Genomic DNA, 14,662 nt, shown 5'->3' on the forward strand with positions numbered 1-14,662 from the left:
GGCATCAGCTTCGTAATCCATTAGAATAGACATATAAATTATCCATTGTATCTTCGGAAAATTCAAGATAGATAATAAGACTCCAACTGACCAAAGCAATATATATTTTAATAGTATATATACTGTTTTGGTCAGTTGAGTTTTGCAGTGGACCTTACGATGAACAGTTCATCTCGAATGAACTGTTCAAATTTAGAGTTGCTTATTGGACAGCTAACTCATTCCATTCAGTAGATTCTTAGTTCGATACCACGTCAGCACTATGGTAGTTAGATTATGGTATCTAAATGCATCATTTGCATTGCTTCGATAGGGACAGTTACTGAAAAGACATTCTATTCCTCCACGTCGTTTGGACATGACTTTCTTAATAATTTGTAAGAGAAAAGAAGCTGGATTTCTCCCTCTTTGTCTAAATGTTAATAAGTGCCAAAAGTTTCTTGTGTGGATATTTTTAACTTTTATAGTTGTTCAACAACACACCCATAGTACGCACGGTGCCGAAACTGGTACGAGCCATTTCCCAACCTGCATCAATGCGGACATTTGAATATGAGGAACAGGAACGCGTGACAAATCTTAACACTATATGCGATCTAAAAGTGATGCAAATGAAATGAGAATATTCCATCATCGCTATCCTTCTGTGGACGTCAATATCAGAAAATCAAGCAAATATTACAATTCTTATATTTAATTGTTACAATAATGTAATACATATGAATATTACTGACTGCTAACTTTTCAAAGTCTAAGCTAATAGAATTTATTTGAAAGAAACTTACTTAAGTTCTGTAAGCGATCTAGGATAAATCCGTCACACATATAAGTTCATTTATGGTCATTTCAAATTGTGTTACTAACTCAGGTATTCTAGTTCATTGATCCGCGCTTCCAATTTTAGCTGTAAGATCTTAAATTTAGACTTTCAATTTAACCAACTTCTGACAGCTCGTAATAACAAATCGATTTTCAAGCCTGATTGCTTACTTGAAGTTAAGCAACATAGGGTACAGTATTGTTTATTGTATTTTGTATGCTAAATGTAGCATTTTCATTTACATTAATTTAGTTCAAGTAACTTCTACAAATTTTCAGTACATAAGATATTCACGGGAAAATGTTTGTGAAGCTTTTTCATACATAAAACTTTACGTTGTTTTTAACTATTTGAAAACAAGACTTATTGGATTATTTTCACCCTGTGTTCTCGTCATTCTAACAAGCATAGATAAGGCTATAACAATATAAGCAAGGAACATTTTCCTTTAACAACGCTACCTACAGGGTGTGATTGAAAAATACCGGAACTTTTCCCGCCGCGCGGCTCCCTGGCGTTCGAAAAATGTGAGGGGTGGAGGAAAATGTGCGCGGGACCTTCCTCTTTCAAGCGGAACTTGGCCCAGTGCGCTGCGAGCAGTGGTTGAGAAAGCATCGCTGTCCGCGCGAACGTCGTTTTGGTCGTCGGTCAAGTTTTTTGAGCGTCGAAAATGGAGTCAAAGATTTTTGTGTCAAACTAAAAAAGACGTTCACCGAGGGGTCGTACTCGTAGCACCATGTTTCATCACCACTGATCACACTGTCTAATAACTCTTCGTCGGCTTCCACGCAATCCAGCACTTCACGACTCATTTTCACTCATTTCTTTTTGCTCCTAGGTCAACACCTTGGGGACCAGTTTGGCGCACACCTTCCGCATGTTCAATTCTTCAGACACAATTTTTTGCACTGCATAGTATGTCAAATTAAGTTCTTCGCTGATCTCCCGGAGGGTTGTCCGACGGTCCAGGTTCAGGTATTCGCGAACTCGGTCGACGTTTTCATCGGTTTTCGACGTCGACGGCCTCCCAGAGCGTGGTTCGTCACCGGCGTCCTCCCGGCCTTCCCTGAAGGCCTTGTGCCACTCAAAGGTTCGAGTACGGGACATCACATCTTCCCCAAAGGCTTCCTTGAGCAGGTCCTGGATCTCGATGAACGTCTTTTTTAGTTTGACACAAAACTTGATGGCGTAGCGTTGGTCAATCTTTGACTCTATTTTCGGCGCTGAAAAAACGTGACCGACGACCAAAACGACGTTCGCGCGGGCAGCGATGCTTTCTCAACTGCTGCTCGCAGCGCACTGGGCCAAGTTCCGCTTGAAAGAGTAAGGTCCCGCGCACATTTTCCCCCACCCCTCACATGTTTCGAATGCCAGGGAGCCGCACGGCGGGAAAAGTTCCGGTACTTTTCAATCACACCCTGTACTATAGAACAAGTCTTAAAATATCACAAACTGTCAATTCTTAGTTATTATTTATATCTAATCTTCACACGAAGTTTGTCAATTCTTCACGTTAATACTAAGAACTCCTGAAATTTTAGTACCTTGGAAAAACAGAACACTTAAATAAAAACATTCTTTTTAAAGGTTACAGTTGATGGTGATTTGTATAACTTTGAGTATTTAGTAAAGAATTGCTGTCGGAATGTTATTAAGTTAATCATTTTGGTATGATCACATTATGATTATCCCACGACTAGGTCACACAGTTATCAAAAGTTACTAGTGATAACGACTGGGTATTTTGTAAGCCAGGGAAGCATGCATATTGAACTTATAACAGGAAAAGTATACCTAATTTCGAATGTTAAACAATGCATGGCATGTCACAAAATCATAATTGCGCCGTTATATCCTGTCATGAATTGCAGGTTCAGGCTCAACATTGTAGCGAATTTCAAATTTACGATGCAGATAATTGCCAGTGCAAGTGTCCGAACGAGAGGGACAAAAATTTCTGCGAAGCTCCCAATGAATGGAACTCCACCATGTGTGCCTGTGTCTGTCCAGGGACTCAACATTGTAGTACAGGCAGCCATTTAGATCCACAGTCATGCACGTAAGTATATACCAATGAAATGATAACTCTCTTTTGAAACGTTAAGTGTCAAATTTAAACACACTTACAAAATAGTTTGGTACGACTATAACTGAATCAGTGAGCGGAAGAACAGTACAAGTCCAAAATTACTCATTATACTTAACGTCAAAAATAATTCTAGATTACGCGGGAGAAATAGTATAAATCAGAAATTGGCCAAAATGAGATAAGTCAAAATTGGAGATCTATGTGTCATGCTCCACCACCGGTTAACTTGCCAGAAGTCAATTCTAAAGTGAGTTGAATAATCGCGTCTTGGTACTTTTAGTATAAGTGATTCATACTTATGCTTGATAAAAAAGAAATGCCTCTGAAAACACACTTTTGACTTATTCTGTTTCTCCCCCGTAGTCTAGAATTGTTGAATGCATACAAAAACGCATTCCTATGGATTGGTATAACAGTTTTCGGCTTATTGGTCATTTGAAAATGAAATTCATGTGTAGTACCCCGTAATTTTCTTATTTAAATATCCATGAAGCGCGATTTTGAGCTTGTATTGTAATTTTCACTTACCAATTCAATTAATCTAAAACTCTTAATTGTTTGATTAAAGTGGTGGTTATCAAATTGTAATGATAGGGTACAAAAATCATTCGATTTTGATGAAACATTGTATATGCAGAAGTTTAAGACTTACACATAAATACGTTCGTCGTGTTCACTTGTTTATGACAGCCATCCCTTCCACCACAAGTGACAGTTATGTGAGAGCCAGCAATCTTCACAAATGCCCACCAGTGCCCTTTCCACCAAAAAAATCTTTAATTCCTCTCCTGTTGGGATGCTTTCCAGTAGTAAGAAAATGTGTACACATTACGAGAAGAACGTGATGTTTCGTAAGTTCAAAAGCACAGTAGTACATTGGGCTGGCATTGAAGCTCTTCACTGGGGTGTTTGTGAAAGAAATAGCACAAATCTCGGTCTTACCTTTCATCCGTCTGTAAAATGCCAGCGATCATTTGGCAGTGTGACTGGACGTCTTGTCCTTATGCTGTTCCACTCGGTCGGTGACCACTCCACACACTATGGAGACTTCATTATGAAAAAAAATCCTTCAGAATATGCTTCTAATAATACACAGCATTGATTTTCCCCTGTAACAAAGTCAGCCACAAACATCGAATGGTGTGAATAACTTTCGCTGTCCTGATGAATAAAATTGCTTAGTCCTTTTTGCATCAACAATTCTGTATGTAATTACTCAAGGTTTTTCACAATCATTGAGATATATGTTAACATGTCACCTACGGTAGCCACAAACTTCCACCGATCTCCAACTATTGTCGCTCGCTCATTTTTCTACTGTTGGTTTTCACTAAATAACATGGCTTGTTTACAAAGCATGAAAATTCAGACGTAAGACTTTGTGAATAGCATGGTCGGTGGTTTGAAAGAACACAAGACACTGGGTGACCGTAGTACGCTGTATCAATGAATTCTCCGTGCAACGCCGGTGACGTCAGCTTCACTGGATTCATTTCGAATGTAGCTTGATCGGAGACACAGACCGGGGTCAATTATGTTGCATAACGTCTTACTATGGCATTGACAGTGTAACCTCCAACAACAAATCTGTTTTTGTGGCACTATTCGTGTATACTGGAATAACAGGAGTGTGCGTTAGAAAGTGCTACAATGTAGCCTCTCCAGAATTGATTCACTTTCGACACCATTAGGCTTTGTATAACACGATTAATTTGAAACCAGACACATCACACACTACTGCCTCAGCGATGAAATTTCACGTTTCTGTGCTGCATATATGATTATACTAGGTCTCTTGTCATATTTTGTATCTACGGAAGCCAACCAGCATCTGTATTTTCTTTGGGGATTCCCACCATTGTGTTTATCCTTTAAAAATATTCAACGTTAACTTTCCTAAAAATTACACTAATTACATAACTGTACTGTCTTTGAAGCTTTCCAAATGGGCTACTACTTCGGAAGGAGATCGGTCAACGAACGACTCCAACACTGAAATACAGTAAACGTCTTATTTTACTATATACGGTGAGTCGAAGTAGGTAAAAATAGGAAGGGGAACTGTACCAGTGGCATTAAGATGCAATTTTAAATAAGTAAACTGTATAACATGAGATTAAGATTGAATGAAGATAAGAGTCTAGAGATGTTTGAGGCCTAGAGGAGTTTGGGTGAGACAGAAGTTGACAACAGTACTTATTTTGTGCAGTGACTCGCTTAGCACACATTGTGCAATGCCTGTTTTAGACAAAAAAGAAAGCGTAACATATGAGACCTAATCCGTATGACTTTGTGCATATATGATTTTTAAACCTTGTGTAGACAGGATCACCCATTTCTGTTTGTTTTACTGTAGTAATTTATTTGTTTCTTTTACAGGTGTGTTCCTTGATCATTCAACATAAACAAATGTAATATCGTCTACTGTGTAAGATCTTTCTAAAAAATAAATCTACTAATTTTTATAGAAATGAGTATTATTGATTCTATTGCGAGGAGATTTTTTCCAGGAAATAATAAGTATAACAATTCCACTTCGCTGCAGCAAATACTAAACGAACCGAGCCGAAATTTAGTACACACAAGTATCAGGTCTGAAAGGATGCTATTGAATGCAGGCTAACGAAGTTGTTATATAAGAGACATTAAAAGTTCATTAATTGGGAACCGCCATGCTCTAATCCAAAATAAATCTGCGATAACAGTACCAACCTTTTGAATTAAACGTTTTCTCGATTCGTGATAGGTAGCATGGAAAATTGCTTTGCACTAGGAATGAATTCAGATAATTCACTGGGACAGTTCAATTTGGTGCAACTTGCAGCCGTAATCGTAGTTGGCTACGAACTATTTTATAAGCTGCATTTCTTCGTAGTCATGAAATTCGGCAAAACTATTTCAAAAACTACAAATGAACGCAGTTTAAAACAAATGAAGCAACTCAATGAAGGTAGTTAAAAATACCTAATTGAATATGGCGTCAGTAGTGCGCAAAATGTGAAATAAAATACGCTTCAAAACTAATATAAACAAATGAAGTGACAGATAAATAACCTTCTTGATTAACAAATAGATTAACATTTTTCTCAATTAAAGAAGTGAATGTCAAATATAAAATTGTGAAGGTACCGTAGGCTTGGATCACGGAGAGATGCAGCCGATGAAATGCTTTCCATCACATGATGCACGTAGTTTAACTGCAACATTTGAATGATTTGAATTCACGCGAATTCAGACTTCCCAGAGCAGGCCAGAAAACTTCTTTCTTGACTTCATCGTCAAAGTCAAGGTGTTTTACAAAAAGATGTTTCTTTAGGTACAGGAACAGACAGACAGTGCGAGGTCTGGCCTATTGGCTGGTGTTCAAGAATATCCAATTAAAAAGGGGAAAATACTTCTTAGGGACATTTGCTGAATGGGACCGGGCGTTGTCATGAATAAAGCACAAGATACCCTTCGTTTGTTTTGAATTGAATGACGAAGATGTCTTAAAGTCTGGCAGTATCTTTCAGTATTAATCAGTCTTCCAGAAAGCACGAATTTCATCAATATTACGCCGTAGCGATCGTAGAAAACTATTGCCATCAGCTTCGGGTTGAAAATAAGGATTTAAACTTTTCCTTTTGGCGAATGAGTATAATGCCACTCCAGTGACTGCTGCTTGGATTCAGGTCTATAGTGGTATATCCAAGTCTCATCACCTGTCACAATGGAGTCCAGCAACTCATCCCCTGCAAAAATCTGATCTTGTGCCTGGAAAAATCTGATTGCACGGCACACTTTACACCTGGTGGTATTCGGTATCACCGCTGCTATTTCCAACGCGGGCTCCTCACACAAGACTCAAAAGAGCACTGACGAATCACTCTCAATTCTCGTCGTCTGGATCGAAGTTATTGTTAGTGTTACCAGCTTTGGTGAACATTTTCCCCCTAACGCACAAATGTGTTCGTATTTTTACTTTCCTCACAAGTGTCGTATTTACGCGCGTTTAGAAATCGATGGAAAATGGTGCAATAATGTTGGTAAAGATTGCCTTATTGACTCTGTTAATTGTTAATGTTATTTGTTCCCATAAGTTCACGGAATATATCAAAAGTGCATTTTACAAGTCCGAATACAGGCAATGGGAGCTTCGTTTTTATGTCAATAGAGTTTTAACTTTACAAAACTAAGATAACAGCAAAGTCTCTTCTGAAACTATAAGGATTTTCAAATAATTTTTCAATTATGAATGCTGACAGTTGTAACACTCATATAAAAGTGAAGGTTGTAAGAATTGCTAAGCTCACTTACGCCAGGAAATCTGGGCTGGATTAGTATCTCTAAAACAACTACAGATGTTCAATCATGCTCAGGTCCGGGGACTTGGAGGTCATCATCTTGGACACAGCCCCTCATGACACACCCAATACACTTGCCACTCTCGAACGCTCACACCATATAACAGAGTGCCAACAATTCGCACTCCTTGAAAATGAGAGAAGTTACCGATTTTACACTTTCATCGTTTGCTCAATTCACTGCAGACTGCTGTTCTACTACCAGCCACGTTGTACGTAGTTTGCCCTAACACATCACCATCAACAACTCAGCAATGCGGTAGCCCGTCTGGATATTGCGAAATCGTACATCTGACGTGTTTCCAACTCTAGATGCTTCCATTAAATTGATAAGGATTTGTATACCATTTTGAAAAGAGTATCACATGTTATAGTTACCCAAACATGTTATTAGCTGCCCAAAACTTAATTGCTTTGGTTTAGTATAAAATGAGGAAAGATATAGTATGTTGCTTGGTAATGTAACAAATAGAATATACAGTAAGACCGTTGACTCCAATACCGTAGTAAAAGAATTGTGTACTGCTTAAAAGTTTTCTTCGAATTTCTTAACCCAAACAATGTATTTCTGAACCAATTTTTGAATCACCTATGTTTTAGTAGGTGAAAGTAGTAAGTTCCCAAATTCTATTCCAGTGTTTTCTACGTACTGACATATATACAAACTGACATTAGATTTATACAGGATGGAGCACGACAATGCATCCGTAGCCATTAGCGGTAAATACAACTATTAAATATACGTATTACACAAAAAAGTGGAAAGGAAGTGCTACAGCTTAAATTTCAAGTGCTTATGAAAGATATTGAAAGAGACTTTTTAGTGTGCCAATACTCACTTATGTAAATCAAATTATATTTTGGCATATGCAGAGTAACTGGTGATATCGATAACAATGACTGGATATTAGACGCTGTTTTCTATTCTATTCTTAGTGTAGGCTTGTTTCGTTCACTCTTCTCTACAAGTGTCCCCAGAGATCAAGACCCGAAGAAAATAGTGGCTACTTTAACTTTTTTTTTAAACTCTACGTTTCTTTTCTTCAGAGGACGTCACAGAGATATTTGGAATCTCGTCCTTGTATTTCGCTTCTCTATTTCACTAGGATAAACAGAATATTTGCAAGAAATGTTTACGTAAATTTTAGACACAATTTTCAATGTTATCCTGACAAATTATAGATCCAAATTATTGAATTATCAGATTACGCACAAAGTGAAGATGAGGCTTACCATTCACCATATACACTCTGTAAAGAAAAAATAGCGACACTTACTCGGATATGGTTTTCGCAACATACTTTAATCAATATGATTTTTTACATGAATTCCTGATATTATTACAATGCATATTCTTAATATGCAGTTCATTCTTAATACTTGCGCCAGAGTTTCAGGCTTTTGACATGAATTTAACGAATTTATATGCATATATAAGTAGCTATGTGTGTTTTGAGCAAAATCGTTTATAGGAAGAGTTATACATAAAACTGAAAAAGATCAACAACAATAGCAGAAAACAAGAAATGGAATTTCTTAAGGGTAAGACATATTATGTGCAAACATCGGGAAGCACCATACACCAAACTAGTATTTTGTGTGTGCACCATGGACTATCTGTAGTGCAGCGAATCATCGGAGCCCTTTGGTAACAAGGCTATTGCAAAATTCAACCTTGATTTCAAGGAATAACACCCGGATTATCTGTTCCTTGAATTCAATTCTGTTTGAGATAGTTGTCTATTGAATCTTCTACTCATATGGATCCACAAAGTTTCAACTGGATTCATGTCAGGTGAGTTTGTAGGCCACATGAGTCTCTAAATAGTCATATTCTTCAACCACGCATTAACGATTTTCGCTCGGTGACATGAAACATTATCGTCCTGGAAAAGGAAGTAGTCCAAATTTTCTTCAGAAAGGTCGTCTTTAGCTGTTATAAGAACTTTACGTACCAGCATTTGAAGATATTTTCGTGCATCAAACGATCCTTCACATATATCCGTTGTTCTGACGTCTTTAACGATAAACCAAGCCCATACCATTACTCAGTAACTGAATATTTGCATCTCTTAAACAAAATCCTTGTAAAGTTCCTTGCTTGTTCGTATCCACAACTTCACACCACCATCGTTTCCCTCTATTCTAAACTTCTTTTCAACGAAGAAAACGACGTGCTTCCAGTTGTCATAAGTCCAAGTTGCATATCAACTAACAAAAATAAATGTTGAAGTCCTCTCGGTTTTGTCAGTTTCGACTTTCTACGCGGTTTCTTCTTTGTAATATCCTCTTCATACAGTCAAGACAATACAGTTGTACGAGTAACTGCAGTTCCAAGATCATGTCAAACTACAGAAGCGACTTTTGTGGAAATCACTCCTGAATCGCCAGTGCTATTGATTTCATTTAGCAATCTGCTCTGGGTGAGCTTTCTTTTTCCTTGCACACTGTTGACGAAGGGATGATTTGTTATGCTGTTTCCACTTCTGAATTACTCTTCCTGTCGTAGAATCATGGATTTTCAGTATTCCAGCTATTCCCTTAGAGATTTGCTTTAGCTGCGCAAAGCAATAATTATGTTTTGTTCACATGGCAACAAGTCACATTTCTTACTCATCTTATTTGTTTACAGTCCACATGTAGCAACAATATTACACACAAAAAACGCTCCACAATAACAATTTTGCCACTTGACACTGTTCAAACAATGAGAAAACAAAGAACAATCATACAATGCTATTTACCTCAGCCTACACATCACAAATGCAATGCAAAATTTTCACTACAATAATTTACGAGACGCGCTCAGTGCCATCTAGCGAAAATATTACTGATACACAAACAATTGGCAAGCGATGTCGTACACCACAGGTGTCACAGATAACGCAAATGAACTATCCCACTCTTCATTTCCTTCTATTCCTCTTCTAACGGGCTGCAACTATGGCTTTCTGTGTAAGTTAGCTTGAGAATTGAGGTGTCGCTATTTTTTCTTTACAGAGTGTATGAATTAGTTCATGCAAAAAGGGCTTGAGTCACCAAAATGACGAAATTGAATTAACATCGGACTTTTGTTCCTATTGGGTACCAATGTTTTATGCATAAAGAGCTTCAGTTTCATTGTCTAACATTTTATAAACAGATGTCAACTTCGATTATTCTAGGTAACATGGGCTTGAGTCAGTGACTGAAGCTCTTTCTGCGTGGAGAAATATATGTGTGTTATATGTTAGTGGTAATAGCTATTGATTTCGTCCCATTCGCTTGATAGACCCGCAAAGTCTGGAACCTGGCAAAAAAAAGTCTTAAGACAATTTTGTGTTTAAAAAGAACAAAACATAATAACTAAATAAAATGACATCCATACAGGGCTTTGTCTATAATTTACATGTAAGAAGGGCTTCAGTCCACTGCGGAAACCATTTTTTTTTAAATCATGGGATTGAGTATAAAAATGAATTTCCTATACAGCACTCTATTAATGTAATTTTTATCTGTACGGACAAAAGTGTTCATTTTGATTTTATGGTTTCAAAACTGCAATGTTTTCCTTATTTTTCTCAAAACTAAGTTTGTTTGACTGAAACCCTTTTTGCATTAACTGATTCATATGTTTTACGAATTTACGAGCGTGGAAATCATACTTCATGTTACACGATGGTCATGCATATATACCTTCACATGTACGTGCTATTACCATGTTAATGTTTCCTCCTGTTTATGTCTGTTAGCTGTGTGTTCACTTTTTGTAACCTTCAGGAACCATGTTTGTAAATTGTCTCAAAAACTTCTTGCGCGCTGTCTGAAGGAGATCTTTGGTTTGGTTGAATTGATTTTGATTTTAACGTTCCTTTCAGCAGCGAGGCTATATGAGACGGGACCTACTGATTAACGTGGAATCCGAACCACACGAGCTCCCGCCGGGAATCGAAAACGAGTCTCCCACACCAAAGGCGCGTACGCTAACCGCTTGGCCTCGGAAGAACTGTCTTTAGTTTGGGGATTAAGTATAGGCTCTTAGTGTGGTTCTTCTTAACGAACGTAAGCACGACTCTGTTCACTACTTGAGATGTACTCAGAATTGCCCATGAACATTTCGTCGGTTTCTTTAATCGACTTTGTTCAATGCATCATCGTTCTTCGTCTATCGAGAACAACCTTTTGGAAATTACTGGCTCATACTTTTATTCATCAATGATGTATAGCAATACTGAGACTGTTAACTACTGGTTAGCTCACCATTGGGTTAACGCGACAACACCATGAAATAACAAAAGTTATAACAACACTTTCAATACGTACGATAGCGAATATCTACAGTATTTTCTATTCAGTTTTCTCCGTTTTCTTTCTGTTATATTTTCTTAATTCTACCGATGAAGCTCCCAGCTACTTATTCGCGCACTACCCTGTATAATCTTGACTCAGATACAATTACTTCATAATTTAATCATATTTGAAAGTATCTGAAAATTAAGATTATCATTCTCCAAAAAGTTTCTTTAGTTTCCAATGATTCATTGTATCAAACAGTGGTAGAGCGTTCACCTCAGGCAAATGGAGTCCTTAGTTCGATCCCAGCTTTACTAAGTGAACTTTGTGGTGAACAAACACCGTGTGCGTGGGTTTCCTCGGAGTTTTCCCGTTCCCTCCCAATTCCTTCATTCCACTATTTCTTTCATTTCTCATCATCACCGTCTCCTTTTGCCTATCCGGCATAACCGTGAGACGTAATACTTTATTTCATTTCATTTTCATTTTTGCATTAAACATCTGGTTAACTTTTGATATACAGTACCTTTTGTATTACTAAATTATAAATTTAAAAAAAATAGTGTATTTATTGAACTTACAATTATCTACAAACTACTAGGGAGGTACATTAAACTTCGGATACTGACTGTATGGCAGTAGGAACTACTTATAGAATATAGAAGTGTTTATAACATAACTTTATTCCAATCGGTTTTTTTAAACATTGTTATCTTCTATAGATTCATTAGATAGGGGAGTTTCAGTTGGAATTTGGTCCCCCCAGTTAGTCCACAAGTGATCGTATAGTTTAGGGTCTCCTCGTGAATCCCATGGTTTAGCATTTGGAGGTATAGCTGTCTTATTATAGTCATCCAATATACGTTCTAAATCCTGCACAATTTCTGGTAGAATATCTGCTAAGTTATTTTGTTCACAGGGATCTTCTTCAATGTCAAATAAACATGGTGCCTCCAAAGGTTTGCATGGTACTGGGTCAGATACAACAACGCACACTACCTCAGCTTGGGAGCGTAGAGAGGTTATTACGTCAGCTGATATAGAATGACCAATTGCTTCCAATGCTTTAGCTGCTTTGCTTTCCAGGACTTCCGTAACGTTATATTCACCCTCGGTTCTTCCTGAAGGACCATACCAACCATCCCAGGAACCTTCGTAGGATGTACCTGAAAATAACAATTTCCATATTTTTGATTACATGATTCTATAATATCATTATATTTTAAAGAAAAAAAAGTCAAACATGAGACATGCTGAAGGAAATGATACATTGAATGTTAAGACTTTTACATTTTTTGTTAACTTAGAAATTGGCGTTAAACAGGAATGACGTCACTTATGAAAGTGTAACTGATACAACAGTTTATCCTAATCATGTATGGTTAATGAGATATAGCCCCAAATTATGATTTACCCTTAAATTTTAATTTTGTTTAACTAAATGAATGTCCAAAGTTGATATACATTAACCAGTAGATGACATCAAGCTGAAGAAAATTATATGCTTCAGGTCAAATTCTCATGTGTAGTTTTCGAAAAAATCGACAAAAACTATTTGTATGGCGTTATTGCAACCTTTTGTTCCGATAGAAAATAGGGGGCCGCGGTGGCTCATTGGTAGAGCCTTCATCTCTGGCAAATGGAGTCCTTGCTTTGATCCCAGCTTGCGTCAAGTGAGCTTTGTGATAAGACAAACACCGTGTGCGTGGGATTTCTCGGGGTTTTACATCATTACCCTCCCATTACATCATTACCCTTTCTTCATTATACCATTTTATTCATTTCTCATAATCAGCGTCTCCTTTAGCCTAACCGGCATAATAGTGAGACGTAAAGCTGACAGATTTCATTTCAATTTCTCTGACAGAAAATATACCGCATTCATTTAAGTACTGCCTGTGTAAAAAAATGCTGTTAACTACCAGACTGTATATTTTGTTGATCGTGTTCTTTTAACGCCAATATTCGCACATACTACCGGTAATATCAAACTACGCACTGCAAAATAAGCTCTAAAAGTACCTAGGTATATGGAAAATGACATTCTTAATGAGACGATGTGAACCACCAAATCTCCGATTTAAGGTTATAATAAAAAAGAAACTGCAAGTCATTGATGTAGTAATACTGAAATAATAAGCACATACAAGATATGCGCGCAGCAAATGTGTCAAGATGAAAATAATTAACTATAGGATTAAGGTTGGAAATACGACGATATAAGTAATTTATTAGCATCTACCAAGATGTAACCATACATGAATTTCTAAGGTTTACACATTCCTTCGTTTTTATGTATCTTCTAGGCAAGATGGAACGTGTATTCCGCATACGGTTACATCGTGGTAACTGTCAAGGATCACGATATTACCAACTTTTATTCTATTTAAAATTGAATGTTTAAAATTTCGTATCCCGTACACAAATGAAAACCATTGGCTTGGCATATTTTTAGGTAACTATGTTGCGAAGACCATGGCTTACGAAAGAACGAAAGCTCATTAGAATCCTTTTACTTGTATCCTAAGAGGTGGAGGGGATTCAAAAGAGGTAGTTTGAAATTTGTGCCAAAAATATAATATCTAGAAAACTCCTTAAGCTGTGGAGAAGTAATTCAATACATAACATCCTCATTAAAGATAATGGGACAAGTTTTCAAAAATCCATCTTCTAAGGATAAGAATTGTCTAGAATATTGTTTGTATGTTTATCTACTATTCAAATCCACACCGTTTGATACATATGAAATGAGTTCTGGAATATAGTTAGTACCTACTTCGAAATTGGTTTCCACTATGTCACTCTTCTAATGGGAGAGAGTGCTAAACATCTGTTCCAAAGATAAAACACATCGAGCTCCTCAAAGTAGGGGATGAAAATTGCTATATATAAGCTTCTCATTAAAACTAATTGGACACTTGCCCAACCGTTTTTCGACAAGTCCGCTTCCCATATGGATATCTAAATTGGTGTGTAAAAGAACCACAACGTCTTATATTTTACTGAAGAAATTCCGAGTACTTCATAAGTTAGTTAGATACAGAACTGATATACAATTAAAAGCTCAAAAACAAAGTCATTGGACCAATGATCACGTATCTTTCCCGTAAATCAATGAACGGAATACGTTTACATAAC

The 14,662-nt window shown here is 37.1% G+C and overlaps 2 protein-coding genes across 3 annotated transcripts in view; one reads left to right on the plus strand and one right to left on the minus strand.

The window, feature by feature from the left end:
* The window catches only part of LOC145680827 (uncharacterized), a 110,454-nt gene extending 105,080 nt beyond the window's left edge, over positions 1-5,374 (plus strand). The window contains exons 6-7 of one of the 2 annotated variants that reach the window (XM_081751921.1): positions 2,692-2,879; positions 5,289-5,374. In XM_081751921.1, coding sequence (XP_081608047.1) covers positions 2,692-2,879; positions 5,289-5,301 — 201 coding nt within the window. In that variant the 3' untranslated portion in view covers positions 5,302-5,374. The remainder of the gene's footprint in view (positions 1-2,691; positions 2,880-5,288) is intronic. The other variant, XM_081751922.1, reaches the window with a different exon arrangement.
* A 6,811-nt stretch (positions 5,375-12,185) lies between these two features.
* Positions 12,186-14,662, minus strand: part of LOC145680828 (arylsulfatase B-like) — a 44,389-nt gene continuing 41,912 nt past the window's right edge. The window contains exon 9 of the mRNA XM_081751923.1: positions 12,186-12,690. Coding sequence (XP_081608049.1) covers positions 12,224-12,690 — 467 coding nt within the window. The 3' untranslated portion in view covers positions 12,186-12,223. The remainder of the gene's footprint in view (positions 12,691-14,662) is intronic.

The sequence above is a fragment of the Thermobia domestica genome, chromosome 3, assembly GCF_964235325.1.
Source record: "Thermobia domestica chromosome 3, izTheDome1.hap1.1, whole genome shotgun sequence".
NCBI lineage: Eukaryota > Metazoa > Arthropoda > Insecta > Zygentoma > Lepismatidae > Thermobia > Thermobia domestica.